Below are 27754 nucleotides of genomic sequence, written 5' to 3' on the forward strand. Positions count from 1 at the left end.
CATTACTATGTCTCAACTATATAGAGAGATATAAAGATGTATATGTCTCAACATTTTTATGAAACCAGTTTTAATTTTGTGGATCCTCTGAAAGAATCTTGGGGTTCCTCAGATCACATATTTGAGAACTACTGTCCTAGTTAATGAATATGCCAATAAAACATCCCTGGCTTACTATAATGTGAGATTAGTATAAAGTATAACAGTAAAGCTGTAGACTGTGTACCTGTGTCTACACAATAACACCACTTCTACTTCAATAGCCTAAAAATTCTAACATTTCATCAGCTGTGGGCACATCATTGGTACCTACAAAAAGCACAAAGATCCCAATTCTACCAAGTCATAATAAAGAGTCTCCATAATTTGACGTGACCCAAAGGCTTGATTATCTGGTGGCCAACCTTCTGGTGATAAGCACCTCAAAATTTAGCAAGACTGATACTCTCACAACAGACATACCCATACTCAAAGCCTCTTCTGCTTAGTAGGGTCTGTCATAGGTTGGGCCCCATTAGCAAAGCCATGGTAATTTAATAATAAATAAGAAAAATGCTTTGGAGGAGGACTTCAGAGAAGGAATGTCACAACTTATCAGAAAACTAAAAGTTAATTTATCCACTGGTTATTTTGTTTATGCAATGCCAAATAAATAGTTTAACTGATTTCCTTGCACAGAATTCTTTATTGACTATACCAATAATTTTTCTTTACCATATTCTCTTTAAAACAGCAATTATTTCTAGATAATGGAATTGGTAAAGGATCATTATCCCTAAATAAAGTGTACATATGGCTTGCCAGTGAAAGCCAGACTAGTCACTACACACATTAGCAAAGTTTTTCAGTATACTCTGTTATCCTACTACATCCTAACCTAACCTTCAATAGAATAGCAAGAACTGGAGGAGTAGCAATGGTTGCAGCAGGAGTTGCTGGGAAATGTTTTCCAAGGTTATTTTTTACCACCTTAAGTCAACTACCATTCTGTTTCTATAACTCATTTCACATACTCATCACCAGATCTGGGAAAGACGTGTGTATGTATATGTGTGTGTGTTTTCATTTTGGGTGTCCTATCTCAATGAGAGCATTAGCAGCACCTAAAATTTCCTAAGTCCTTTGTCCATGTGGAAAATTTTTCTGGTCCTGTATTTGCTGATTGTGTCTGCTAGTGGCTGCTTAAGGAAGGAAGGGTCGATTTCTAGCTGAGCAAACTAGTGCTAACTGGTACCTCCATTTAGCTCCATCGATGACTACTAGGAATCAAAAAGGAAATTTAAAGGGCTGACTTAAAGATGGCTTTTCTTGGAACCTCTGTGTAGCTAAGGGAAGGAGCAATTAACAGGCATGGAAAAAGGATAGTTTGCAGAATGAATCTCCGAAAAGAAGCACAAAGCTGTACTCAAGACTTAGCAGTGCATTTGGTAGCAATATGGGTAATGAGTAACTAGTAATAAGGGGATATAATAAAATGATAGTTGTCCATGATGATCCATGAAACAGACAAATCCATAAAATAGCCCCAAATACTTTTCCACAGACCTCAAAGAAGGTATTCCAAAAGAATGGGAAGGATCAGAGGTGGTATTTTTATCCCTAAAAAATATAACAGGAAAAAAATCAACTACTAACCCATTTGTATACTTTCTCATTTATATCAAATCTTTGTGGGAATGATATATTTTGATTCCTACTCTGAGGAAGAATTCAGAAGAGAACACAAAGACTTGCAGAAGATGTTCTATGGCAACTTGCATTTTTATAGTCATATAATTGAGAAATTTAGAGAATGTAAGATGCCATTATGTTAGTTTGTTTGTTACTTGTCCCCCAAAAATTTTAGTTTGGCAGAGTAAAAGACCACCTTAAAGGCTCTATTCCAAACAGGTACTTCCCATGTTTTTGTTAGAATTATACAAGATTCCATGATAGAGGCAACCACAGAGAATTCTGTCCAACAACAGTTTGACTATCAATACCAAGTAAGGCATGAAATGGGGAGATATATAGTAATCAGTGATGATTGTTTCTGCCATAGTGGATGTGCTATGGGAGGTCCGATAGAAGAAAGATTCCCTGAAGGTGATAAACTTCTCCAGGTGCTCCAGTTTGCAAATAACACTACACTGATTACACCAAGCTACATAACGCTCTAGGGCAGACTTAATGAGGTCCACAACCTTCCAAAGGAGATCATTTAGCAATCCACAGAGGAAAAAAATAAATAGATGAAAAATGTGTATTGTTAAGATCGTGACACGCATTTAAAGGGCAGTCCCTTGAGTTATTCCATCAATATGTGTAGCAGCTTGAACAAGCACTGAAATTAGAAAATGATATGAGCCCACAGTAAAATAGTAAAAGGAAATTAATTGAACTGTATCACTTTTGGGAAGCAGCATAATGCAAAGACCATATTTTTAACCAATATTGCTTCCATGATGCTGTAGAGAATACCAAGTCACGGAATAATCACAATTTCAGGTGACCCAAAGACACATGGCAGATATAAGTGGGCTATGCCACACTACCAAGTATGACTAGTACATAGCAAGGTACTAATAAAAAGACGTAATAATCAAAAGTATACATGACCAGAAAAGGAGGCAGATTGGTCATGTAGATCAACTGTTGAATAATAGCACAGCTAAGTATTGCATTGGCATCTATAAGACAAGGGCCTCGCAATGGCCTCCCTGCCTCAAGTCTCTCCTCACTCCAATTCATTCTACAAACCGCTCCCAAAGTATATTTTAGTTAAGAGTAGATATAAACATGTTATTAATCTACTCTCATGGCATCATCTTCCTGAGATCATGGACCTCTTCAAGAATGAAGGACAAACCACACAATTCTACTCTCGATAAACTCTAGCGGCTGCCACTTGTCTTTAAGCTCAATAAAATCTCTTCTATTTATCATGTAAACCCCTTTCCAACCTGAATCCTACCAATCTCCTCACTCCAATCCATCTTGCACTATGTTTCAGAAGTGATTTTCCTAGATCATAGATTTGCCTGTATCATTTCTTCTTTTCAGTTAACTCTGGTGGCTCCCTATTACTTCCAAGACCAAATATAAATTCCTCTACTTGGCATTTAAAGGTTTTCACAACCTGACCCCTTCCCATTTCCCTGGTCTTCTTTTCCTTTAATTGCCTCCACATACTCTATGATCCATCTTCATGTTCCTTGCAAATAATACTCTAAATCTATTCTCCATGCCTTTGTACTGTCTGTCCACCATGCCGGAATACTCTCCCTCCTCATCTTCACTTCTTATGGTTCCCTGAACTCTTTTAAAAATAAACTTAAATCAACAGAGGATTCTGGGAAGATGGTGGAATAAAAAGGGAAAACTGGGCTCTCTGAAATTCTCCCACAAACATATGAAAGTATTGCCTCAAAGGGAATTTTGAGCAGTAAAAATAATTAAAAGTCAGGATAAAGCAATTGTCCTCCTAAGACAACTTGGGAGGACCTTAGCAAAACTGACCTTCAGGTCCAGGACCAAGGAGGTCTGGCCCAAATGAAGTGCAAACACCTCTAGGCTGATTCTGTAGAATCAACAAACAACGAGTTCTGAGGGCAGGTGGCAGCTTCAGCAGCAGAAACTTTCACCTCAAGGACAGCATGGGGTCAGACAGCTCAGCAGGAGAAGATTGAAGGACCCTCCACGGTTGCTAGACACCAGGTACAGGTCTGTTGACTAGACACAGTCAAGGGGTGTGAGCAAGGAGTGACAAGCACACAGGCATGTGAGAACAGTAGCAAAGGAGCAAGGTGCTGGCTGTGAGCACTGGCAGAAGAGCAGAATCCCTGGTTTTGGTTTAGGTTCCAGCAGATTGTATTGGGAATCAAGATGGGCTCTTAGCACTTATTCAACCAACTGCCCTTGAAGAGTTTGGCCTTTGTTTCCTTGATTAAATTAGGAGTCCTGGATGACCTCCTTGCCTCAAGGGAAAGCCTAGTTTACATGCATTTGAGTGACATGTTTGTGACATCAGAGGCTTTTAGACCATGTGGGTTTAAGTCGCATTTTTGTGACAATTTTAGGTCACATGGGTGAGTCGCATGTGTGACTCACCTTTGATCCTGAGCAAGATATATAAACCCAGAGGTTGGCTTTCTCTTTTGGAGCTTTGAGCCACAGCAGGAGTGGTACATGACTCTAGGCAAGCTGTTGTTATGAGCTCCCCGGCTTTGAAGAAAACCCAGATGTTGATGCTTCTCTGGTAACTGTATATTGTGATTTTGTCAGGCAGAAATCTATCTGTTGATTTGTGTTTATTTGCTCTGTTTGTTTTTGCTCTGAAGCTCAGGGTGCTGGCTTTTCCCCCTGGGCTGAGTGAATGATAATTGTATGTGGGATTAAAATAAGATTGTTAACCCCTTAAGGTTGCTTTCTTTAGTAAAGTAAATCAAAAGAACCTGGGCTTGCAGCATTCTTGTTGTTGGGCTCATGTTGGTTTTTTACCCCCACAGCAGCTGCTAGCCAAATTGTTGAAACAGGGATGAGTTGAAGTTCACAGTCTCAAGAAGGATTGCAAGGAGCAAGACAGTTGCCACAATTGCATGGCTGGGTGCCCTAGCCATAGCACAGGGGTAAAGTGGAATGGCTGAGGTCAGGCTACCAAACAGAGCTTAGAAAACAACCACAAGTAAAACCTGAAACCTGAGGCATCATCCCCCATACCTTGGGGGACTAGAACTTGACTGTAGTAGTAAGCTCCTAAAAATAATAATAATAATAACAATGAGAAAGCAAAGGAGAAAGAACCCAATCATAAATTGATACTATGGAGACAGAGAAAATCTGGGTTCATACTCAGAAGAAGATAGTGAATAAAAGATAGTAAAAAAAAAACCACTCCTGCGTCAAAGAAAAGTGTCAAATGGTCACAAGCACAAAAAAGAGTTCTTGGAAGAATTTAAAAGGGATTTTAAAAATCAAGTGAGAGACACTTAGGAAAAGTTAGGGAAAAAAATAAGAGCAATCCAATAAAATCATGAAAAAGTCAACCAATTAGAAAAAGACATCTAAAAACTTAAGGAATAAAATAATTCCTTAAAAACTAGAATTGGACAAGGGGAAGTGAATGATGTTATAAGACAGCAAGAAATAATAAAACATAATTTAAAAAATGAAAAAATAGAAGAGAATGGGAAATATCTCATTAAAAAAACAACTGATCTGGAGAACAGATTGAGGAGAGACAACATAAGAATTGTTGGACTATGAAAGTTATGATGTGAAAAAGAGTCTAGTTACAATATTACAAGAAATTATAAGGAAAATTACTCTGAAATAATAGAGCAAAAAGATAAAAATGAACTAGGAAAAAATCCATCCATCACCACTGAAAGAAATATCAGGATAAAAACTTACAGGAATATCATAGCCAAGGTTTGAAGCTACCAGGTTGAGGAGAAAATACTACAAGCAGCAAGAAATAAAACTATTTAAATACTGTGGCGCTATAGTCAGGATAACACAAGATCTAGTAGCTTCTACATTAAAAGACTGAAGGGCTTGGAACATTAAATTTTGAAGACCAAAAGACTTGGGCTTGCAACCAAGAATAACTTACCCAGCTAAGTATAATCCTGTGTGGAGAAATGGACATCTAATGAATTGAAAGACTTTCAGGCATTCATGAAAAAAAGACCTGAACTCAATGGAAAATATGACATTGAAGATCAAGGAGAAACATAAGGTAAACATTAAAGACCAATTATAAGGGACTTAATTGGTTGAACTGTTTACTTCTTATATGGGAAAATGTTATCTGTGCTCTTAAGATTATTTTCATTACTTGGGTTATTTGAAAGAGTATACATTGATAAAAGGCTTGGAGTTGAGTTGAGTATGATGGGATGCTTCTAAAAAATAAAATTAGGTAGGGAGAGGTAAAATGGAGTAATTATACAAATGAGGCATGAATGGAAGAGCTGTTATAGTGGAAGCAGGTGGTGGTGAAGGGCTGGTAGTGGGGGAATCTAACATCATAACTGGGTTAAAGAGGGAATAATATACATATCTAGAAGGGCATAAAAGTCTTCTAAATTAACTAAATTAGAGAAATAAGAGGACAAATAGATAAGATAAAGGAGGGACTTTTGGAAGGTTGGGGAAGAGAATAAGGGAAGAACTCTTAGAGGGATGGATAAATTAAAGAATAGGATGGTCAAGTAGTGGTTAGAAGTAAATTAGATGTGTGAGGAGAGATAGGATAAATAGGGCGAGAAGGATAAATAGTGAAGGAAAAATAGGATGGAAGTAAATACACAATTAGTAATTTTAACTTTAAATGTGAATGGAATGAATTCACCCATAAAAGGGAAATGGATAGCAGAATGGATCTAATCAGATCCAAATCAGAATCTAACAATATGTGATTTACAAGAAACACAATTTAAAATGATAGTTTGAAAAGGGGGGGATGGAATAGCATTTATTATCCCTCAACTGATGTAAAAAAGGGTAGCAATCATGATCTCAGACAAAATTAAAGCTAAAATATATTTAATTAAAAATGATAAACAGGGAAATTATGTGTCACCAATATTATTCAATATTGTTGTAGAAATGCTGGTGATAGCAATAAAAGAAGAAAAAGAAATTGAAGGAATCAGAATGGGAAATAAGGTAATAAACTATCTCTTTTTGCAGATGATATGATGATATATTTAGAATATCCTAAAGATTCAGCTAAAAAGTTAGTTGAAACAATTAATAATTTTAGCGAAGTAGTGGGATATGAAGTATGTGGAACCCACATAAACAATAAGCATTTGTATATATCACCAACAAAACCCTGCAAGAAGAAACAGTAAGAGATGTTTATTTTTAAATAAAAAATAATCATAGACAATATAAAATACCTGAGAGTATACCTGCCAAAACACATCCAGGAACTACAGAAACATAATTATAAAATACTCTTCGTACAACTAAAGTCAGATTTAAATAATTGGAGAAATATTAATTGTCCATGGTCAGGCAAAGCCAATATAATGAAAATGACAATTTCATCTAACTAATCTATTCATTCAATGCCATCCCAAAAAAATTACCAAAAAATTGTTTTACTAAGTTAGAAAAAATAATAACAAAGTTCATTTGGAAGAACAAAAGGTCAAGCATTTCAAAGAAACTAGTGAAAAAAAATGAAAATGGAGGAGGTTTAGCAGTACCAGATCTTAAACTATAAGGCAGTGATTATCAAATAATTATCAAAAGTATCTGGTACTGCCTAAGACATATAAGGGTAGATCAGTGGAACAGAGTAGATATACAATATACAATAGTTAATGATTATAGTAACCCTATATTTGACAAATGTAAAGATTTAATTTGGGTGGGGGGGGATAAGAATTCATTATTTGTTAAAATTGTTGGGAAAGCTAGAAAGGAATAAAATAATTCCTTAAAAACCAGTCTGGCAGAAACTGGGTGTAGACCAATATCTTAAACCACTTACCAAGACAAGGTCAAAATAGATACATGACCTAGATATAAAGGGAGATATCACAAGAAAACTAGAAGAACATTTACATATTACCTATCAGATTTAGGAATAGGAGAACAATTTATGAATAAACAGGAGATAAAGAACATTGTGAGGTATAAAATGGAAAATTTTAATTACATCAAAAGGGGTTGTACAAAATAAGACCAATGTAGCCAAGATTAGAGGGAAAACAGAAAATTGAGGAAAATTTTTATAGTCTCTCAGATAAAGGTCTCATTTCTCAAGTATATAAAGAATGTTGTCAAATTTACAAGAATACAAATCATTCCCCAACTGATAAATGGTCAAAAGATATGAATGGACAGTTTTTCAGTGAAGAAATCAAAAGCATATATAGTCACATGAAAAAAATGCTCTAAATCATTATTGGTTGGAGGAAATGCAAATTAAACAACTTTGAGATCTTACACCTTGGATCATCTCTTACACCTATCAGATTGGCTAAAATGATCGATGTCTTTCAATTGGGAAGTGGCTAAACAAGCTGTGCCATACGACTGTGATGAAGTACTGTTGTGCTATAAGAAAGGATGAGCTGGCTGATTTTAGGAAAACATGGCAAGATTTGCATGAAATAATGAAAAGTGAAATGAACAGAACCAAGAGAATGTCGTATGTAGTCACAGGAATATTGTCTTAAGAGCAAATTTGAATGACTGATTCATCTTGAGTATCATAAATAGTCAAACCAACTACAAAGGACTTATGAAGGAAGATAGGAAGATGCTATCCACCTCCAGAGAAAGAACTGATAAATAGAAATATGTATGGTATGGTATATGTATATACACATGCACATACACATATATATACATATACACATATTTATGTATATAGTATAGTATATGTTTGTGTATATGTGTGTATATATATACATATACATATATTTTTGTTTAATTGTAGCCTTCTCTAGGGCAGGACGAGGACGAAGAGAGAAAAATAATAAAAAGTACACGTCAGAGAACAAAAGAAAACCTAGAAGGAAGCACAAAAAAGCAGGGTAGTTCTGAAAACAATGTGTAATATTTATCACACAGTTTTTCAAAAAAAAATGAACAGTCTGAAATGGAAATTGATGGTTTTATATTGAATCCTCTCTCTGTGTTGTGCTGTGTACGTGAAAATATTCTAAAATAAATAAATAAACTGAAATCCCACCCTCAGCAGGAGGCCTTTTCTGGCCCCCTCCCTTGCTGCTAGTGACTTCTCCTCTAATTTTACCTTCCATCTAGTGTGTGTGTGTGTGTGTGTGTGTGTGTGTGTGCATGTGTGTGTGTATTATATATGGATATAACAAACATTTATTAAGTGTTTACCTGTTCACTATGTACCAGGCATTGTATTAAGTGTTGGGGATACAAAGAAAGACAAAAAACAATGTCTTTGCCCTCAAAGAGTTCATGTCCTACTGGGGCGATAACAAGACAACATGTAAAGAACTATGTTACATACAAGACAACATATACACATATGTATTTGTGTGCGTATGGACATATATGTGGAAATGGAAATGCATGTGTGCATATGGAAGTATACGTATCCCTGGTATGTACATGTATGTGTGTATGCATATATGCACATGCACATACACATATCTTTTGTGTGTGCATCGTTCTTTATATATTGTCTTCTTATCTCCCCATCAGAATGTGAGCTCTTTGAGGACTTTTTGCCTCTCTTTGCATCACCAACACTAAGTACAATGCCTAGTACATAGTAAATGCTTACCAATGCTTGTTGACTGACTTAACTGCCTCCCATTTCCTCCATGCCTAAAATGGCTCCCTCCTTTTGTCTGCCTCAAAATATCCCTCATTTTCTTTAAGACAGCTACATGAAACCTCTTCTGGCTCCTCACCTGCTTTCCTTCCTTGTCTTCTTCATTTTCCTTCCTTAATTACCTTGTATTTAACTACCTTATATTTATTTTGCATGTAATCCATAATATATACATGTTGCCTACAAGCTCCTTGAAGATAAGGGCTGTTTCAGCTTTTGTGTTGGTGACTCCAGATACTATCATGATTCCAGGCACAATTCCAAGCTGCTAAGTAAATGCTTTCTAATCAATTGATTAGCTAGATCCTCTACAGAGGACTTATGGGAAAATAAAAAACTTTTACAGGATTTATAGGAAAAACAAGACACACAAAGTCAGAAGGCATGGGCGGTTTTCAGTCTGCCCGTAGAAAAGGGCCTATATCTCATTCATATCCATCCAAATATCAAAGTAAAGGGAAGAACTTTCTAACAAATAGAACTGACTAAATGTGGGATGAGCTATATGGAAAATAGCAGCAGCCTGTCAAAGATAATGCGGAAGGTATTGCCTAGTATGGGGAGAGAGTTAGACTAGATCAAAGATCTCAAATACACAGGAATTGTTCCAGCCCTCCCTCCTCTACTCAGGTATAAGATCTTTTGTCCTTTACTTCATATAAATGTTATTTAACTGACAAATCTTTGTAAAGAGAAAGATTCAGATGATGACAATAATAAACAATAATAGTTTACATATAAAGCATTTAAGGTTTGCAAAGTGCTATACATCCAGGCTTAGGAATTTATATTTTATCCTGGAGGCAATGGAGTTTCTGGAGCTTTTAGAGCGAAGGAGTGCAATCATCCAACTTGTGCCTTAGGAAAATTATTTTGGCAACTTTGCGGATGATGGATTGGAGGGAAAAGAGGTTAGAAGCCGGAAGACCCCTTAGGAGTTTTTATAATAGGCTAGATTAGAGTCAATGAGAATAGAGATGAGGGAAGCAATGTGAGACATGTGGTGAAGGCTGAATCAAAACCACTTGGTAAGATGGACTGTGATTTAGGTAACACATTAGCCCCATTTTACAGATAAGGAGACTGAGGTGGAGAGAAGGGAACCACACGCTAATAAGTAACAAAGCCTAAACTCACATCCTGGTCTTCTGATTCTAAGCCAAATATGCTCTCCACTGTAACCTTCTGACTGTCATAGTGAGAGTTTCTCCAGCTCATCAGAATTCTAGCCCAATCAGGGCAAGAGACGTTTGAGCAGGGTTTTCCCGAGACAAGAACTTCAGCACTTCCTCTTCCTTTGTGTTACATTTGCTCCCTTTCCCTCTCAGCTGGTCCAAAGGATTGAAAACCCAACTCTTTTACAGGTACACTCATATGAGCAAATTTATGGTCTTAGTTAGACAAAGAAATTGCTTTACTCGTTAACCTGGCTTCCCTTGCCAACATTTATATTCTGTAACGTGTATGAAGCAAGAATGCCAAGTGTTTTTGTAAATGATGCAGTCTAGTCAAAATCTGCTCTCATCTGATATCAGAAAGAATATGGTCAGAAGCACAATATGTCTAAGTCAAAATTACTATCATAAAGCTAAAGTTTCTGCAGCAATTTAAGACCTGCAAAGTGTTTTCTTCAAAATCATCCTGTAACGTAGGTGGTACAATTATTGTGTCCATTGTGCCTGTGGGAAAATTGAATCTCAAGGAACAGAATTTGGCTTCTCAATAGCTACACAGCCAATGAATAGCAAAATAAGGATTTAAGCTGAACTGTTAGGATCCCAACTGCGGGGCTCTTCCCACAATATTATCCTGCTCTACAGCAAAGATGTCAAACTCAAATAGAAACAGGTCCACTAAACTATGCATAAAGATGCCTGTGGGACACATACTGACTTAGAACACCACAAATTAATATTATCTATGTTTTATTGCATTTTTATTTATTTTGTTAAACATTTCCCCATTAATTTTAATCTAGCTCTGGCACACTGGGCAGTGTTGTAAACCACGTGGGCCTGCAACCCCTGTTGGGCACCTCTGCTCAACAGAATTACCAAATCTCTCTCATGTGCCACCTAGTCCAACACTTGCCTAAATAAGAATCTTCCATATGAGAAACATCGAGGGCAAGTTGTCATCTAGCTTTTTCCTAAAGACATTCAGGGGACAGAGGACTCATCACCTCCCAAAGAAGTTCATTGCACTTTGTTAGAGGACTAATCAGACTAACCATTACTATGTTTGTCCTTTCCTCAAGACTAAATTTGTCTCTTTGCGTTTTCTCCCATTGTCCCTGGTTCTGCTTTCCGGGACCAAATAGAACAATCCCTTTTCTGAGAGGTAGCCCTTTAAGTGCTTGAAGAAAATTATCATATCCCTCCAGTCTACACATCCCTGGTGTCTTTGTGCCATATGTCAAAAATTTGAGGCTGCTGGTATCTTAATTAAATAATTTAAATAAATAAGTAATAAAGATATACACAAAGAATGACAGCATTATTCATAATTACTCATTATCGAACCTAGATGGAGTAAATCCTACCTTGTGGGAGGAGAACATCAATCAGCCATTCACTGTGATCCCTATGGAGAAAGAACACCATATTTCACATTTTAAATACGCTGCTACATTGCTCTCCAAATGAGTGCTTTGGAAGACCCCCTGTTGCTAAAATCCTTTTTATAGAAATGGAGCATAATTAAGAGTCCTATCATAATAAACTTTTTAAATGTCTGTTTCTTTGAGGTTAAATTTAAAATTATAGACATTTCATCATATTCAGTTATTTTTTAATTATGCTTTCCAGATGCTAATTAGGGCAAAGAAAATATAGTATGGTCTGTGCTGAGCCAATTGTGACTGCTGCAAAACTGCTAAGCAGACACACCTATCTGAAATACAAGTTATATTTGGAAGCCATAGGTTTCGATTCCATTTTCTTAAACCCATGACTTGGTGACAAGGGACAACTTCAAATCCAAGGCTAATGTCATTAAACAGGATTGTTTTCCCGGCTGCTTCCAGTGTCACTTTGCAACTTCTGAGTGCAGAGAGCTTCTAAAGGAAGACTGGGAATGTGTTCAATGGCACACAACAAAACCTTTAAAGTTAATTACTGGACGAGTTTTAGAGAAATTTAGCTCGTGGTATAGAATGCTAATACTGGAAGGACTTTCTTTCTGAACTCATTATGACTCTTCGTTTTATTTGTGTCATTGATGACTTTACCTACCCTGCAATCCTCTGGCTACATTCTTCGCAAAGGTATAATGGTGGTGGTTTATCTCCTAAAGCCACGGACAGAGAGGGGTCTATGCACATCTGAAACAAAAAAGAGGCCAAGTGAACATTTCTCTTCATAGCAGCTTCTTCATTGCTAAATCATACATTGATACCTCTCATACGTTCCTCAATTTCAAACATTGCCAAAACCCTTTGAAACAAGGATGCTGTCCGTGTTACATATGAAGAACTGAGTCCTGGAGAAACTAAATGACTTTCCAAGAGTAGTTATGGGCAGAGCAAGAAGTTGAACCCACTTCTTTTTCCCCTAAGTAGCGCTCTTCCTACTATGCTGGATCACTTCTCTCCAAGAAGGAGGAACAATGTTTCCATGAAAGTCTAGAGAGTTGCTAGAGAAAATCTAGAACTGCTCTTCCAGCTAAATATTACATGGTTGAGGCTCAAACTAGCTATTGTTTTCTTTTTAGTCTAAATAACCAGAGTCCTGGAGATTACCCAGCCCCTGAAAATATTTTTAAAGGGTATTATGTTATATAATTTGTAGTTCAATCATGCCCAAGTCTTCATGACCCATTTTGGGATTTTCTTGACAAAGATACTGGGATGGTTTGCCATTTCCTTCTCCAGTGAACTAAGGCCAATGGAGGTTAAGTGACTTGCATAGGGTCACATACATAGCTAGTGAATATCTGAGGACAAATTTTAATTGAAGTCTTCTTGACTCCAGGCCCAGAGTTCTCTATACACTGAGCCACTTAGCTGCCATAGTACAATATAATAGAGCTTCCCATTTGAATAGAGATCACTGGAGTTGAAAATCACTCCCTAAAGCAATAAACAGATAATAATGTCTCTTCAGGAGAAGGAAAATGATTAGTCATTCATAAAGAGAAGAAAGAGTGCATATCAATTTTTTTTTTTGGAAAAATAATTACAGTTTGGAAAAGTGCTATAATATAAGGAAGTTATACTTAAAGCAGTTGGCTTTTCTCTGTTTCTCTAAGTTAGGATATGTTTTTCTTTTCTAAAATGCTGGTATGGAATCTTTGCTTTTTTAAGTTTTCACTCAGAAATTTGATCATTCTAACTACTGTTGAGTGAGTTTTACTGTAAAACTCCATCCATCAGTCATTTCATCGACCATGAGGGTTCTCCCCCACTGAGTACTCAGAATCATAGACTGTGAGAGCAGGAAGGGACTTTAAGAATCATCTTGTCCAATCTGCTCATTTTATAGAGAAGGAAATTGAGATCCAGAAAGAAGTGATTTGCCCAAGGTCACACAGCAAAGAAGCAGCAGGTCCCAGATCAAAATCTTACCTATTAACTATTTTCACTATAACACTCTGCCTCTGCTCTAATTTGCTATCCCTATTATATAATTGTTTTGTGAATCCAGCTAGTCAACTCTCAAGGTATTTTCAAACATCTGGGGATATCTAGCATTAGATGGATGAAACATCCAGAAGGCCAGCTGAATTTGCCACTTTTCAAGAGAATGTTTCAAGAGCGAACAAATTAAGAGAAAGTCTATCTGTCTAATTTTCCAAGGTCATTTTCAATTCTTCTTGGTCTTCAAAATATACACAACCCCTGCTGCGCAGTTAATGTACTTGGTACAAAGTCTTCTGAGATTTCCTTCTACCCAGAGGCCATAAAAACCTACCAAAGCTCTGTTCTTTAAATGCATTTACTGATTTTGAGGAGAAAAAAGCTACCAGATCATATTATCCCAATCAGCCTTTCCTTTAAAATCCAAAGTCTGAAGGAGTTTCAAAGACATGGAAAAATAGTGAAAATTGCTAAGTTTAAATAAATGCTATTAGCAAAACCAAAAATAAAGTAGATGGAGCATGGCTGAACAAATTATTGTATATGAATGCAAGAAATATTATTGTATCAAGAGAAATGATGAATAATTCAAAGAAATATGTAAAGACATATGAACTGATACAAAGTGAGAAGAAACAGAAAAACAATATGCATAATGACTAAAATAATATAAACAAAAAGAATATTAAAATGAAGTTGGTGCTCTGTAATTACAATGGCCAGTCTTGGCCCTAAGACAAAACAAGGAAATGTGCCTCCCTCCTTTTTTTAGAGAGTTGCAAGACTACCAGTGCCAAAAATTGCTGCCAGAGATTGTTATCGTCTTAGTCGGTTTTGCTTAACTGGGGTTCTTTGTTACAAGGGAAGGTTTATGCTTCTGCTAACCTTCAATCTCTTCCTAACTGCTGCGTCCTTCTTAGCTATCTGCAAACACATCCAATTCTCTCCCAACCTTAAAAAAATAAAAACTCTAGCTTGTATCCCATCATGTCCACTAGCTATTGTCCTATGTCTCTCCTCCATTTTAGCTAAATTCCTTGAGAAAGCTGTCTGCACTAAATGCCTCTCCTTCTCTCTCATTCTCTTCTTAAAATCTATGCAGTTTGGCTTCTGACCTCATCATTCAACTGAACCTGCTCTTTTCAGTTACCAATTATCTCTTAACCATCAAAGCCAATGGCCTTTTCTCAGTCCTCATCCTTCTCGATCAAGGGAAACATTTAAATATAAAAAATATGCAGCATTTGAAATTATTGACCATCTTCTCCTCCTGGATACTTTCTCCTTTCTGGGCTTGCATAACTCTACTCTCATACCTGTCTGTTCCTTCTCAGTCTCTTTTGCTGGAACTTCGCCCAGGTCATGGCCACTCACTATGGCTATGGCCCATGTCTCTGGCCTCAGCCCTCTTCTCTGTACTTCTCTATGCCATCTCATGTGGTGATTTCATCAGCTCCTGTGGGTTCAATTATCATCTCTATGTAGCTGATTCCCAGATTGTTTTGTCTAGCTCTTATCTCTCCTCTAATGTGGTCCCATGTCACTAACTGCCTTTTAGACATCCCAGGCTAGATGATATAGGGATCCTGTAAGTATTTTAAATTTAACATGTCCAATACAGAAAATATTGTCTTTTCCATCAAAACCTTTCCCTCCTTCAAACTTCTTTACTACTGTCGAAGGTGCCACCATCCTTCTGATCACTCAAATTCTAAACCTCAGTGTCATTCTTGATCCCTCTCACTTGCTTACCCCACATATCCAATTTGTTGCCCAATCTTATCATTTCTACCTTCAATATGTCTTACACATGTCCCCTTCTCTCCACTCTCATAATCATCACCTCATTCAGCCCCTCATCACCTCTAGCATGAACTATTTCAATAGCCTTCTAATTGGTCTCCCAGTCTCAAATCTCCACTCCACTCCACTCCACTCCATTCTATTCAGTCCTCCTGGCCCATTTGCTGTTCCTCCCACCTGACATTTCATCTCCTGTCTCCTTAACTTCATATTAGTTATTCTCCATACCTGGAACATTCTCCTTCTCAACCTCCAACTCTTAAGAACTCTAGTTTCCTTTAAGATATAGTTCAAGCCCACCTATTTTAGAAGGACTTTCCTGGTCTTCCCAGCTACTTGTATTCTCTCCTCTAAGGTTACTTTCCATATTCTCTGTATTTATCTTGTATATTCTGATTTACATATATATTATCTCCTCCATTAGAATATAAGATCATTGCAGGTAGGGACCGGGTTTTTTTTATTATTTTTCTTTGTATCCTCAGTATTTGGAATAATGCCTAATACATAGTAAGTACTTAATAAATGCTTGTTGATTGACTGCCAAGGAAGAGAAGGAAGGGAGATAATATCAAGAAGTGGCAATCATATAAAAAGACATATCAGTAAAATTCTTAAAATTACTTTAAGTATGGTTAGAATTTTATAAATTAAGTAATCCCAGAAGATAGCCTAAAGTCTTATGGAATGTTACTGATGAAGACTCCCTAAAAGGTAATGAACCAATGCAAGGATAAACAATTAAGGAGATATATTGCCACCCACATAATCATGAACCAAACCATTAAACCTGAATCCAAGGCTTTGTGAGTTTAGCAGGGTTTGAAAATTGTGTCTCCTTTGGGTTAGTATCTATTGGAAGCTAAGTTTTCAAGGCTTAGCACAGCGCCTGGCATGTAATAAATGTTTGCTAAATGCTGATTTATCAACTAGTTGACTTTGAGCTTCACCATAATATATGAAAATTAAGGAACTGTCTTTTGCCTCTTTTTGCATACACAGAACTTAGCACAGTGCCTAAAATATAGAAGGTACTTAATAAATGTTTATTGACATACCAAAATAAATCCTTATGTGTCATCAAGAGCATAATGTTCTAGAACTAATATGTGTATATTTTATAAAAAGCCATATATAAGAAAGGTCTTTCATTGCTTTCCTCCCACACCAACATATAGCAACCTAGGCAACTGCCTTCTATTGCCTGCCCACCAGTATGTGAACTTCCACCCAGAGAATATTTGCATCTAATTTTTCAAACACACGACCATTTGTCACCTAAAATTTTTTAAGTTAAAAGTTTTTGCATATAATCTAATCTAAAACAATTTGCATGGTAATGGAAAGTTGTAGGTAAACTCAATTTTGTCTATGCAACTGCCTACTTAAAGACACAGAAATTAGAAAGTAGAAAGGAACTTAGCACATGGGATGTTAGAACAGAGAACATTAAGCTAGATTGAATTTTAGGACACAGAATGCCAGGGATGAAGAAACCTTAGAGATCATCTATCCTCTCTTACATAGCCATACTCCTAGTAAAAGCCATCTTTACTCATTTGTTCCACTTCTTCCCCTCTTACTTCTCCAATCTTTGCATTCTGTCCTCCAGCCTCATCATTCAAATGAAAATGCTCTCTCCAGTAATACCAAGGATCTAGTAATTGTCCAATCCAATGGTCCTTTCTCAGTCTTCAACCTTCTTGACTTCTCAACAGCAAGTGACACTCCTGATCACCCTCTCCTCCAGGATACTCTGAGTTTTCATGACACTGCTCTCTCTTAGGTCTCCTCCTACTGAGAGACAGCAGTAGAGTAGGGTAAAACTAAGAAAATGAGAACTCATGTAGGCCAGATTGAAGGCCAAATTATGATTTTAAAAGGACTGTCAATTGGATAGGGTAAATTTGTGGAGCTGTGAGGTTTTTTTAAGGGAAAGATAAGTCATTGAGGGTCAGAAGACTCTCAATTAAGCCACTGAACTACAATTAATATAGTGAAAGAACAAGAGGAGAAGAGCCAGAAAAGAGAGCAGCAGCAAAGGAAGAGAAGTGAAGACAGCAAAAGGGCTGAACAGTTTTTCAGTTCCTAGGAATTGGAGTTAAGAGAAAGCACCAAAAAATGTCTAGTTCTGCTTCATTGACTACACTAAAGCCTTTGACTGTATGGATCACAACAAAATGTGGCAAGTCTTAAAAGAGATGAGAATACCAGATCATCTTACTTGTCTTCTGAGGAACCTGCATGTGGGTCAAGAAACAACTGTTAGATTGGAAAGATCAGTTTATATACCAATCCTCAAGAAAGGCAATCATCTAAGAAGAGGCTTCTGTTGAGAGATTCCTGATTGGTTGGAGAGAATTGTTGTCATTGACCAAGAGTTCCCATGACAGCTATTGCCCTTTAGTGTACCCTAGAGTTTTTCAACAACCCAAAAGGTGACTACAATTGGACATCACCAGAGAGTCCATATACAAGTCAGGTTGATAATATACTTTGCAGCAAAGATGCAGAAGCTCTATATAATCAGTTAAAACAAAACCTGGAGTGAACTGTGGCTCAAATCATGAGATTCTTATTGCAAAATCCAGACTTAAATTGAAGAAAATAGGGAAAACCATCAGCCTGCATAGGTATGACCTAAATAATATCACTTATGAACATGAAGTAGAAGTGATGAATAGATTCAAGGGATTAGATCTGGTGTATAGAGTACCTGAAGAATCATAGACAGACATTCACAATATTGTATAAGTGGTAACAACAAAAGACATTTCAAAGAAAAGAGCAAGAAAGTAAAATGGCTGTCTAATAGGCTTTACAAACCACTGAGAAAAGAAGGAAAGAAGAAAGGTAAAGGAGAAAGGGAAAGAGATACCCAATTGAATACAGAATTCCAGAGAATAACAAGGAGAGTAAAGTTGTCTTAAACGTGCAATGCAAAGAAATAGAAGAAAACAATAGAAGGAGAAAGATAAGAGATTTCTTCAAGAAAATTAGAGACAATAAGGGAATGTTTCATGCAAAAATGGCATAATAAAAGACAAAAATGGTAGGCACTTAGCAGGAGCATAAGAGATTACAAAGAGGTAACAAGAATGTACAAAAGAACTATACAAGAAAGAATTTAACATCACTGATAATCACAAAGGTGTGGTTACTGATCTAGAGCCAGACATCCTAGAGAATGGACCTTATGTCAAGTGCCTTAAAAGGCATTGCTAACAACAAGTTTAGTAGAGGTGTTGGAATTCCAGCTGAGCCATGTAAAATCCTAAAAGATGATGCTGTTAAAGTGCTACACTCAATATGCCAGCAAATTCGGAAAACTCAACAATTGTCACTGGATTGGAAAGATCAGGTTATATACCAATCCTCAAGAAAGGCAATGCCAAAGAATGTTCGAATTACTGAACAAATACACTCATTTCGTATGCCAGCAAGTTTATGCTCAAGATTCTGCAAGTTAGGCTTCAGCAATATGTGAACCAAGAATTACCAGAAAAGCAGGCTGGTTTTCAAAGAGTCAGAAGAACTAGAAACCGAATTGCCAACATTCACTGGATTATGGAGAAAGCATGAAAAAATGTCTAGCTCTGCTTCATTGACTACACTAAAGGCTTTGGCTGTGTGGACCACAACAAAATGTGGCAAGTCTTAAATGAGATGAGCACACCAGATCATCTTTTTTGTCTTCTGAGGAACCTGTATGCGGGTCAAGAAACAACAGTTAGAACTGAACATGAAACAACTGGTTAGTTTAAGATTAGAAAAGGAGCAAGACAAGGCCAGAATGGATGAATCAAAAGCCAGAGAAATATCAACAATCTCAGATATGCAGATGATATCACTCTAATGGCAGAAAGTGAAGAAGAATTAAGAAGCCTCTTGATGAGGGTGAAAGAGGAGAGTATAAAAGCTGGCTTGAAACAACATCAAAAAAACTAAGATCTTGGCAACTGGTCTCATTACTTACTGGCAAATAGAGGGAGAAGAATTGGAAGGAGTGTCAGATTTTATATTCTTGGACTCAAAGATCACTGCAGATGGTGACTGCTGCCATGAAATTTAATGACACTTGCTCCTTGGAAGGAACGCTATGGCAAATCTGGACAGCAGACTAAAAAGCAAAGGCATTACCTTGTCAACAAAAGTCTGTATAATCAAATATATGGTTTTTCCTATAGTAATGCATGTCCGTGAGAGTCGGACTATAAGGAAAGCTCAGCACTGCAGAATCAACACTTTTGAATTACAGTGCTGGAGAAGATTTTTGAAAGGCCCTTGGACAACAAGAAGATCAAGTCAATCAATACTTAAATAAATTAATTCAGAATATTCATTGGAAGGTCACACACTGAAGCTGAAGCTTAAATGCTCTGACCACGTAATGAGAAGACAGGACTAACTGGAAAAGACCCTAATGTTAGGAAAGGTTGAAGGAGGATGGCAGAAGAAGAGATGGAGAGATAGGGTCACAGAAGCAATGAACATAAGTTTGGACAGACTTCAGGAGATAGTGGAGGACAGAAAGGCCTGGCATGCTGTGGTCCATGGAGTCACGAAAAGTCAGACACCACTGAACAACAGATTTAGAAAAGATGCTTTTCATAAGGGCTCGTTGCTGCCTCCTCTGATTTAAGAAGAAAGTGCAGAGGGAGCTTTGCTGGTGAGAGGACTTGTGTTGCTGAGAGCTCTGTTTTGATTGGACAGAATAACATCCAGGTGAGTAAATAATTGGCCAGGCTAGTCTGTGTAGCCCAGAGATAGTTTCATCAGTGCTGCAGTTGTCTGGCTTAAAGAGAAATCCTACTTATATTGAGAGCTAATACTTTCTAAACAGACTATAATGGCGATAGTTAATTGAAAAACCTTATAAAGGCTATGTTCAAATTACACTCTTGATGACACATGTTTATTTTGGATAGTCAAAATTTATTAAGCACCTGCTATGTGCTGGGCACTGTGCGAAGCTCCATGTATACAAATAGAGGCAAAAGACAGTCCCTCAATTTGCCTGTATTATAATGAAGCTCAAAGTCAACTAGTCAGTCAAACAGAGGCTTTCCCCAGCTTAAGAATGATGAGGTTCAGCAGTTAAGTAATGAGTAGAGAAGCAGTTTCACATGGTACAGATGTTCCTGGATGGGCCAATAGCATTGAACTCTGAAGTCTAGAGTTAATTGCCCCAAAGCATGAATTTTTCTTCCTCGTGTGTTTCCATGGCAGCTCATCACTGGGGGCTAATGGATATATAAACCGATAGATTTTTTTAAAAGTTCTTATAGAGGGATCTAAATTTAAACAATTCATACATTCTTCTAAAGTTATATATAAATTGAACTTTTGCCAATGAGTTCTATTTTCTCATTTACTTACATTTTAACTTTAGGACTATTCCCCATAGCTCTGGTGGGAAAGTGTGATCCAGGTTTACGTGGGTGTTGTAAGTTATTATTTAAGTACTTGATTTAATATAGTAATATCTATAGTATTATTTCTTTTGCCTTATTATTAATGTTTAATATCCAAAAGGATTATTATTGTGAGTAGCTGGTTATGTAAATAGAAAAAATATTGCCCCGGGGGATGAAGAACTAGAGTGATGATTAGAGGAATTGTATTTTCCCTCAAAAGAGGTTACCCCTAGGACCCTGAGACAGTTTAAATGTAACCTTGGGATGGCAGCATACCTCTAAAAGCTTAGATGTTCTACTGTATAAGCAGGCTGAAGGAAACCCCAAAGAGAAGTGGGGTGTCTCACCTACCTAGGTGAAACGAGTAAGGGCCCAAATCCTCTTACAAGTATAGATGTTGACTATACCCACTGCAGGACTCCATTTTTACTGCTGTTAGAGTGAAGAGAATAGACTTCTCTGTTAAAATCATTGGTCCCTCGTAACTTCTGTCCCTGAGAATTCCCAGCTTCCCTCAAAGCTCAGCTGAAGCGCTACCTCTTGATAATTTTCCTGATCTCCTACCTGCTATCTCACCACCACTTCCCCTGAAAAAAATCACCTTGTTTTTACTCTGTATTTTATATTTTATAAAATATATTTTATCTTTACCCATATCTTTACAGTTGTTTCTGCCAACAGAATATAAGCTCTTTGAGGACAGGATCTGTTTCATTTTAGTCTATGTCTGCAGCATCTGCCCCAATGCTTGGCCAACAGTAGACCCTTAATAAATACATTTTTTGATTGATCTATGTCAACCCTCTCATTTGATAGATGAGGAAATTGGGGCCCAGAGAGGGGAAGGGACTTGCCCAAAGTCACACAGGGAATTTATTGCAGAGCCAAGATCTCCTCACTCCTAATCTAGTGTTCTTTCCTTCACATCATGCTATCCGTCATGTAAATATTCCAGATTTAGGGATGTACATGTATTTTACTAAGCACATCGGCATCCTACTCTATGAAAGCCAGATGAATTTTTATGGTTAAGAAATCATGTCCCTTAAAATAGGAGATTTATGATAATGATCTTGGCAGAACCACTACAAAATAGCATACATTACCTAACTTGACCACTTGCCAATGCCTGAACTCAGTTCACCTTCATTGTTTTGTTTTCACAATTGGATAACTAAATTTCCTCCTAGGAAAAGTAGACGCTTTTGTCATTGGGAGCTAATGGATATATAAACTGATAGATTTTTTAAAAAGTTCTTATAGGTGGATCTCATTTTAAACAACTCATGCTTTCCTCAAAAGTTATATATAAATTGAATTTTAGCCAATGGGGCCTATTTTCCCATTTAATTACATTTTAACTTTAGAAATATTTTGCCTTGATTCCTGATTGATCACCAACAGTGATTTGAGCCTAAAGTTTCACCTCATCCCTGAAACGCTTGAACCAAATGTTTCCCCTCATCCCTAGAAGAAAGAGCACTGAATGTGGAGACTTTGGCTTGAATTCCGACTGTGCGACTTACTACCTGCATGACCTTGGGCAAGCCACTTGCCCCACCTAGGACTCAGTTTCCTCTTGTGTAAAAAGGATTGGACAATCTCCCCAATCCATTCCAGCTTTAAATTGTATGAAACCTATAATCATCTGTATTGAAATGTCTGAAGTACTAAGAAGGTTCGTTTTTTTTAAAAGATACCCTGTGGCATATTTTTTAAAAGTGAAGAGTTGTTATGTAAACAAGTAATCACTCTCTGACATATCTACTACATCTTATAGATTCAGATTTTCTAAGTCTTTTTGTTCAATTAAGCAAACTTGTATTATCGTTCTTTTGACAATTGAAATAACCCTCAGGTTTCATCACATTACATATCTTTCTCTAACTTCACAGAATTTAAATGGGAAAAGTTTCATAGAGAAAAATATGAGAGTTAACAGCTTAGAGATGCTAGCACTCTATCTAGCACTTGTCCAAAACACAGCTATGTTGAGCTGCACTTACATTCCTTCTGTCCTAAAAATCACAGACTTAAAGAAGAAAGGGACTTTTGAGGTCACCTAGTTTAACCTTAATTTTACAGATCAGGAAACTGAGATGCAGAGGACTTAGGTTACTTGCCAAAAGTTGTAAGTTTTAAAACAAGGATTTGAATCCAGCTTCTCTGACTCCAAATACAGTTTTCTTTCCACCAAAACATGCTGCTTCTCCATACTGTGTGTCTCTTAAATATCAGCATAATTACTTTGGATCGTTGATATACAAATTCATCAAGTATTTTCATGTTGCTTTGTCAAATATTTTAGGCATTGTTTTTATATAACCTGCAGTTTTATATAATGGCATTTAGGTAGTTTCTATATTTATTTACATATTTATTCACATCCATTTTTAATTCCATGTTTGGCTCAAGTCCTATATATACTGTACCCCAAAGTGGCACAACAATGATTATATTCTTTATACTTCATTTTAAAAAATAATCTTGCGATATGGAGTAGGTGGTATTATCCACATTCTCTTCTCTTTTTAATATTCTATGAGTCTGTGATTCTAGATATTGTAATTTGAATGTATAAATGAGGACTGGAATGATTAGGAAAGGGTTCACCGAGGAGTTACAATGTGATCTGTGCTTCAAAGAGTGGGCACAGTTATCCCTTCAGCATTGTGACATTCCCCATAGGGGTTTCAATACATTGCAGGTCAGCATAAGAAATTAAATGGGAATTTGGGGAGAGTATTGTGGAAGCCACAGATGACATGCAAAAGCCAGCAGACGCAGAAAAAGTTTAGAAACTCAGAAATGCTAAAATATGTGTATAGTATTGCATAATGTCAACATTGGTTATCTTGTAATCTGATAATAATTTGGACTTCTTCTCTGGTATGAAGGCACGACCAAAAATTCCATGCAGATTTTCCAGATCATGGGGGCACCATGACCCTAATCTTCACAATGTGGAAGGGATAACTGTATAATCTGGGTAGAGTGGAAAAAAGCATACAAAATTAGAATAGCTTAAAGGAAATCATGGAAGTAGTTTGAAGGAAAATCATGGAAGTCAGAAAGAGCCTGCTATATGGAAAGGACTTCAAGGAACCCATTATAACTAGTAACGTTTCCTTTAACATCGTTGTGACAAAATAAATCCATGGATTATGTGATTTCACTTGTATGGAGTTGTTATATTTGAGGAAAACAATTTGACCCACAGCCCAACCAAGTAAAATCACTTATCAAAGAACTATTTGAAAGATCAGTTCAGGTAATTAATTTTGTGTGTTAAATGGGCTATCTCTTCCATTCTTTAAAAAAAAAAAACCAACCCACATTAGACCATACCATCCCCTCAAGTCATCATCCTCTATATCTCCTCTCTTTCTCAGTCTAACTCCTAAAAGAAAGCTGTCTACAATTGTTAATTCCACTTTCTCTCCTTTCACTCTGCAACCTTTTGTGTTTGCTATCTGGCCTCTGACCTCATCATTCAAGTGAAAACACTCTCTCCAAAGTTACTAATGATCTCTTAATTGCCAGTTGTCAGATCTGACGACTTTTTCCCAATCTTCATCCTTCCTGACCTCTCTAGTATTTGACACTCTTGATCACCCCCTTCTAAATAACCTCTCCTGCCTGGTTTTTCATGACACTGACCTCTATTTCTTCTCCTACCTGTCTCACCACTCTTTCTGTCTCCTTTGCTCGATCATCATCTGTGTCTCACCTCCTCTCTCTACGCGTACCCCAAGGCTCTGTCCTGAATCCTCTTCTCGTCAGTTCACATGGATTAATTTTTACCTCTATTCTAATGATTCCCAGATTTATATCCCCCCACCCTTAGTCTCTCCCCTGAACTACAATCCCACATCACCAATTGCCTATTGGCCATTTTGAGCTGGGGGTCCTATAGACAACTGAATCAGAATCCATTCTCTTTCCTTCTCAAAACCTACCCCTCTTCCAAATTTCCCTATTTCTCTTAAGGATACCAGCATCCTTCCAGTGACGCAGGTTCACATCCTTAGTATCATCCTATACTCATCACTCTTATTCGCTCCAAACATCTCATCAGTTGCCAACTCTTTTCCTTTATACCTCCTTACTATCTGTCATACCAATCCCCTTATCTCCCTCACGTAAACACTACCCTAGCTCAAGCCCTCATTACTACTTCCTGGACTGTTGTAATCTACACCTAATTGGTCTCTCTGATTCAAGTTTCTCCCCATTCCATTCCACCCTTCATATAGCTTCCAAAGTAATTTTCCTAAAGCACAAGGCCAACAACACCGTTCCACCACTCAGTAAAATTTAGGGACTTCCTATTACCTCTAGGGTCAAAAATAAATTCCTGTTTGGCATTTAAAGGCCTTCACAATTTGGTCCCAACCAATCTTTCAGGTACTCCCCTTTATGCCATCTCTGGTTAAATGAACATGGTCTTACTACTGTTATCCACACACAGCTCTCCACCTTCTATTTCTGTACCTTCACACTAACTCTTTCTGTTTCTTAGATGCGGGCCCTCCCCATCTCCAGTTGTTAAAATCCTTAGTGTCTTTAAAGGTTTAGCTTAGATATTACCTTCTGCATGAAGCCTTTCCTGATCCCTGGCCAGCTACTAGCACCTTCCCCATAAAATTATATTCTCTCTATTTTTCACATATATATTGGCTCCTCTAGCTAGATTATATGTTCCTAAAAGGCAGGCACTATTTTACTTATGTTTTGTATTCCTCATGCCTAGCACTGTGTTATGCACTATAATATAGTAAATACTTAACAAATGCTTGTTGGTTGATTCTCAGTGAGGCAATAGCATATAGTGCTCCATATTCTCTGCTACTAGAGATCTATAAGTGGAAGTTGGATGAATAATTGTAACAATTGTGATAATGGAGATTCCTCTCCAGGTATAGACTGGACTGCATGGCCTCTGAGGTAGCTGGAGATTCTGTGATTCTGTGTATATACACCAGCCCCCAGATGTTCCTGATTTCAGAGACAGCCCTTATCCTGCACCTCTGTTACTAGCTACATTTGTGGATGCATCCCATACTTAAGTCAACACAGCTGGATCCAGGGTCCTAAGGGACTTTAAGAGAGCTTTCCAATTCCGGTCAGGAGGATTGCCAAGACTGGACTGCTCCTTCCCCAAATTAACAGATCTACAGGCTCATTTACTCTTATTGTTTTCTGAGGCAAGATGTGGCTGTTCAGATTCCCTCTGGCCCTCAAGAACCTCCATATTCAGATGTCTAAAGTATTACTTTACTATATATGTTTATTATATAGTGTCATTCATTCTGTATTTCTGCTGTTCATTATTTTTAAATTTAGCTGTTAAATACTCATCCATACTCAAATATTTCATTAAGTGATTTCCAGATAAAACCAAACAAAATGAAAAACTTAGGAGAATGAAAGAGATACATAACAATTCCATTAGCTCAATCTTTTTTTATTTTCAAACCTACTACATATCCCTCCACTTCATAACACCTTTGTGAGTCTACAGAAAGACCACGCTTTCCCTTTAGCCTTTCTTAACTCAAAATTTATAGGTTATCTCTAAGCCCTGTGTTCTGTATCAGAGGTTCTTAACCTAGGGTTCTGTGAATTTTTTTTAACTATTTTGATAACTATTTAATATAATTTATTTCCTTTGTAATTCTATCTTATCTTATGCATTTAAAAACAGTACTCTGAGAAGGTTCCATAGGCTTTATCAGACTTCCAGTAAACTGAGGTAGATTGTAGCCTCTCTTTCCCACTTAGGACCATGGCAGTCAGAAAAGATGTCATGGAATCATGGGGTTATAGTGCTCCATATCCCCCTTCCTCTTGCTTCAGTGCTTTAGAAATCTGGTATCATTAGTGTCATCACTCCCTCCAAGACCTGCTCTGGAAATTTAGACTCGCCCCATTACCACATAATAATAATTGCAAACATCTATATGTATTTTATGGTTCATAAAGCACTGTTCTCACAACAACCCTTCAAGGTAGGAAGTACAGTGGTATTACTTCCATTTCACACTTAAGGAAACTGGGGCTTATAAACACTAAGTTCCTTTTCCCCCAGTTACACAGCTAGGAAGTGACAGATCCCCTAATTCGAGTTCCAATGCCATGTCTATCACAATACATTATTACTTCTTAATGGATTTGTGTAACAGTATCTGTTTTGTCTTGTTTTTTCAGAAGGCATCCACATTAAACTAAGCCAGAAGGGTCTTACAAACTTTTTCACTTCTACCCCTACAGTCTCAGTGCCATGTCTGCTGGTTAAATAGCCTCTCCTTCCCACTCAGGACCATTGGCAGCATGATGAAATCAAAGAGTTGTCCTGAAATCATAAGGTAAAATGCTCCATTTCCCCTGCCTCTTATTTCAAAGCTTTAGGAATCTGATTTCATTGGTGTCATCACTCCCTCCAATGAGGTAGATTATAACCTTTGTAAGATGGTCTTCTTGTGTTACTATAGCAAAAAATATTCATGACCCAGCGGTCAACCCTTTGGAAGTATCACACACACAGCTAGGTTAGTCATCAGACAACAGACATGCATTCCATCAAAGATTATCTACTTGAAGCCTTCTACTGACATAGCTTCAAGACCCCAATGTTGTTTC

General features: G+C 37.2%; 1 protein-coding gene across 1 annotated transcript in view; it reads right to left on the bottom strand.

Annotated features, from left to right (window-relative positions):
* The window catches only part of UNC79 (unc-79 homolog, NALCN channel complex subunit), a 291664-nt gene that overhangs the window by 226923 nt on the left and 36987 nt on the right, over positions 1-27754 (bottom strand). The window contains exons 8-9 of the mRNA XM_036735956.1: positions 12550-12638; positions 11859-11899 (exon numbers count right to left, since the gene is read on the bottom strand). Of these exons, the coding sequence (XP_036591851.1) occupies positions 11859-11899; positions 12550-12638 (130 nt within the window). The remainder of the gene's footprint in view (positions 1-11858; positions 11900-12549; positions 12639-27754) is intronic.

The sequence above is a fragment of the Trichosurus vulpecula genome, chromosome 8 (assembly GCF_011100635.1).
Source record: "Trichosurus vulpecula isolate mTriVul1 chromosome 8, mTriVul1.pri, whole genome shotgun sequence".
Lineage (NCBI taxonomy): Eukaryota > Metazoa > Chordata > Mammalia > Diprotodontia > Phalangeridae > Trichosurus > Trichosurus vulpecula.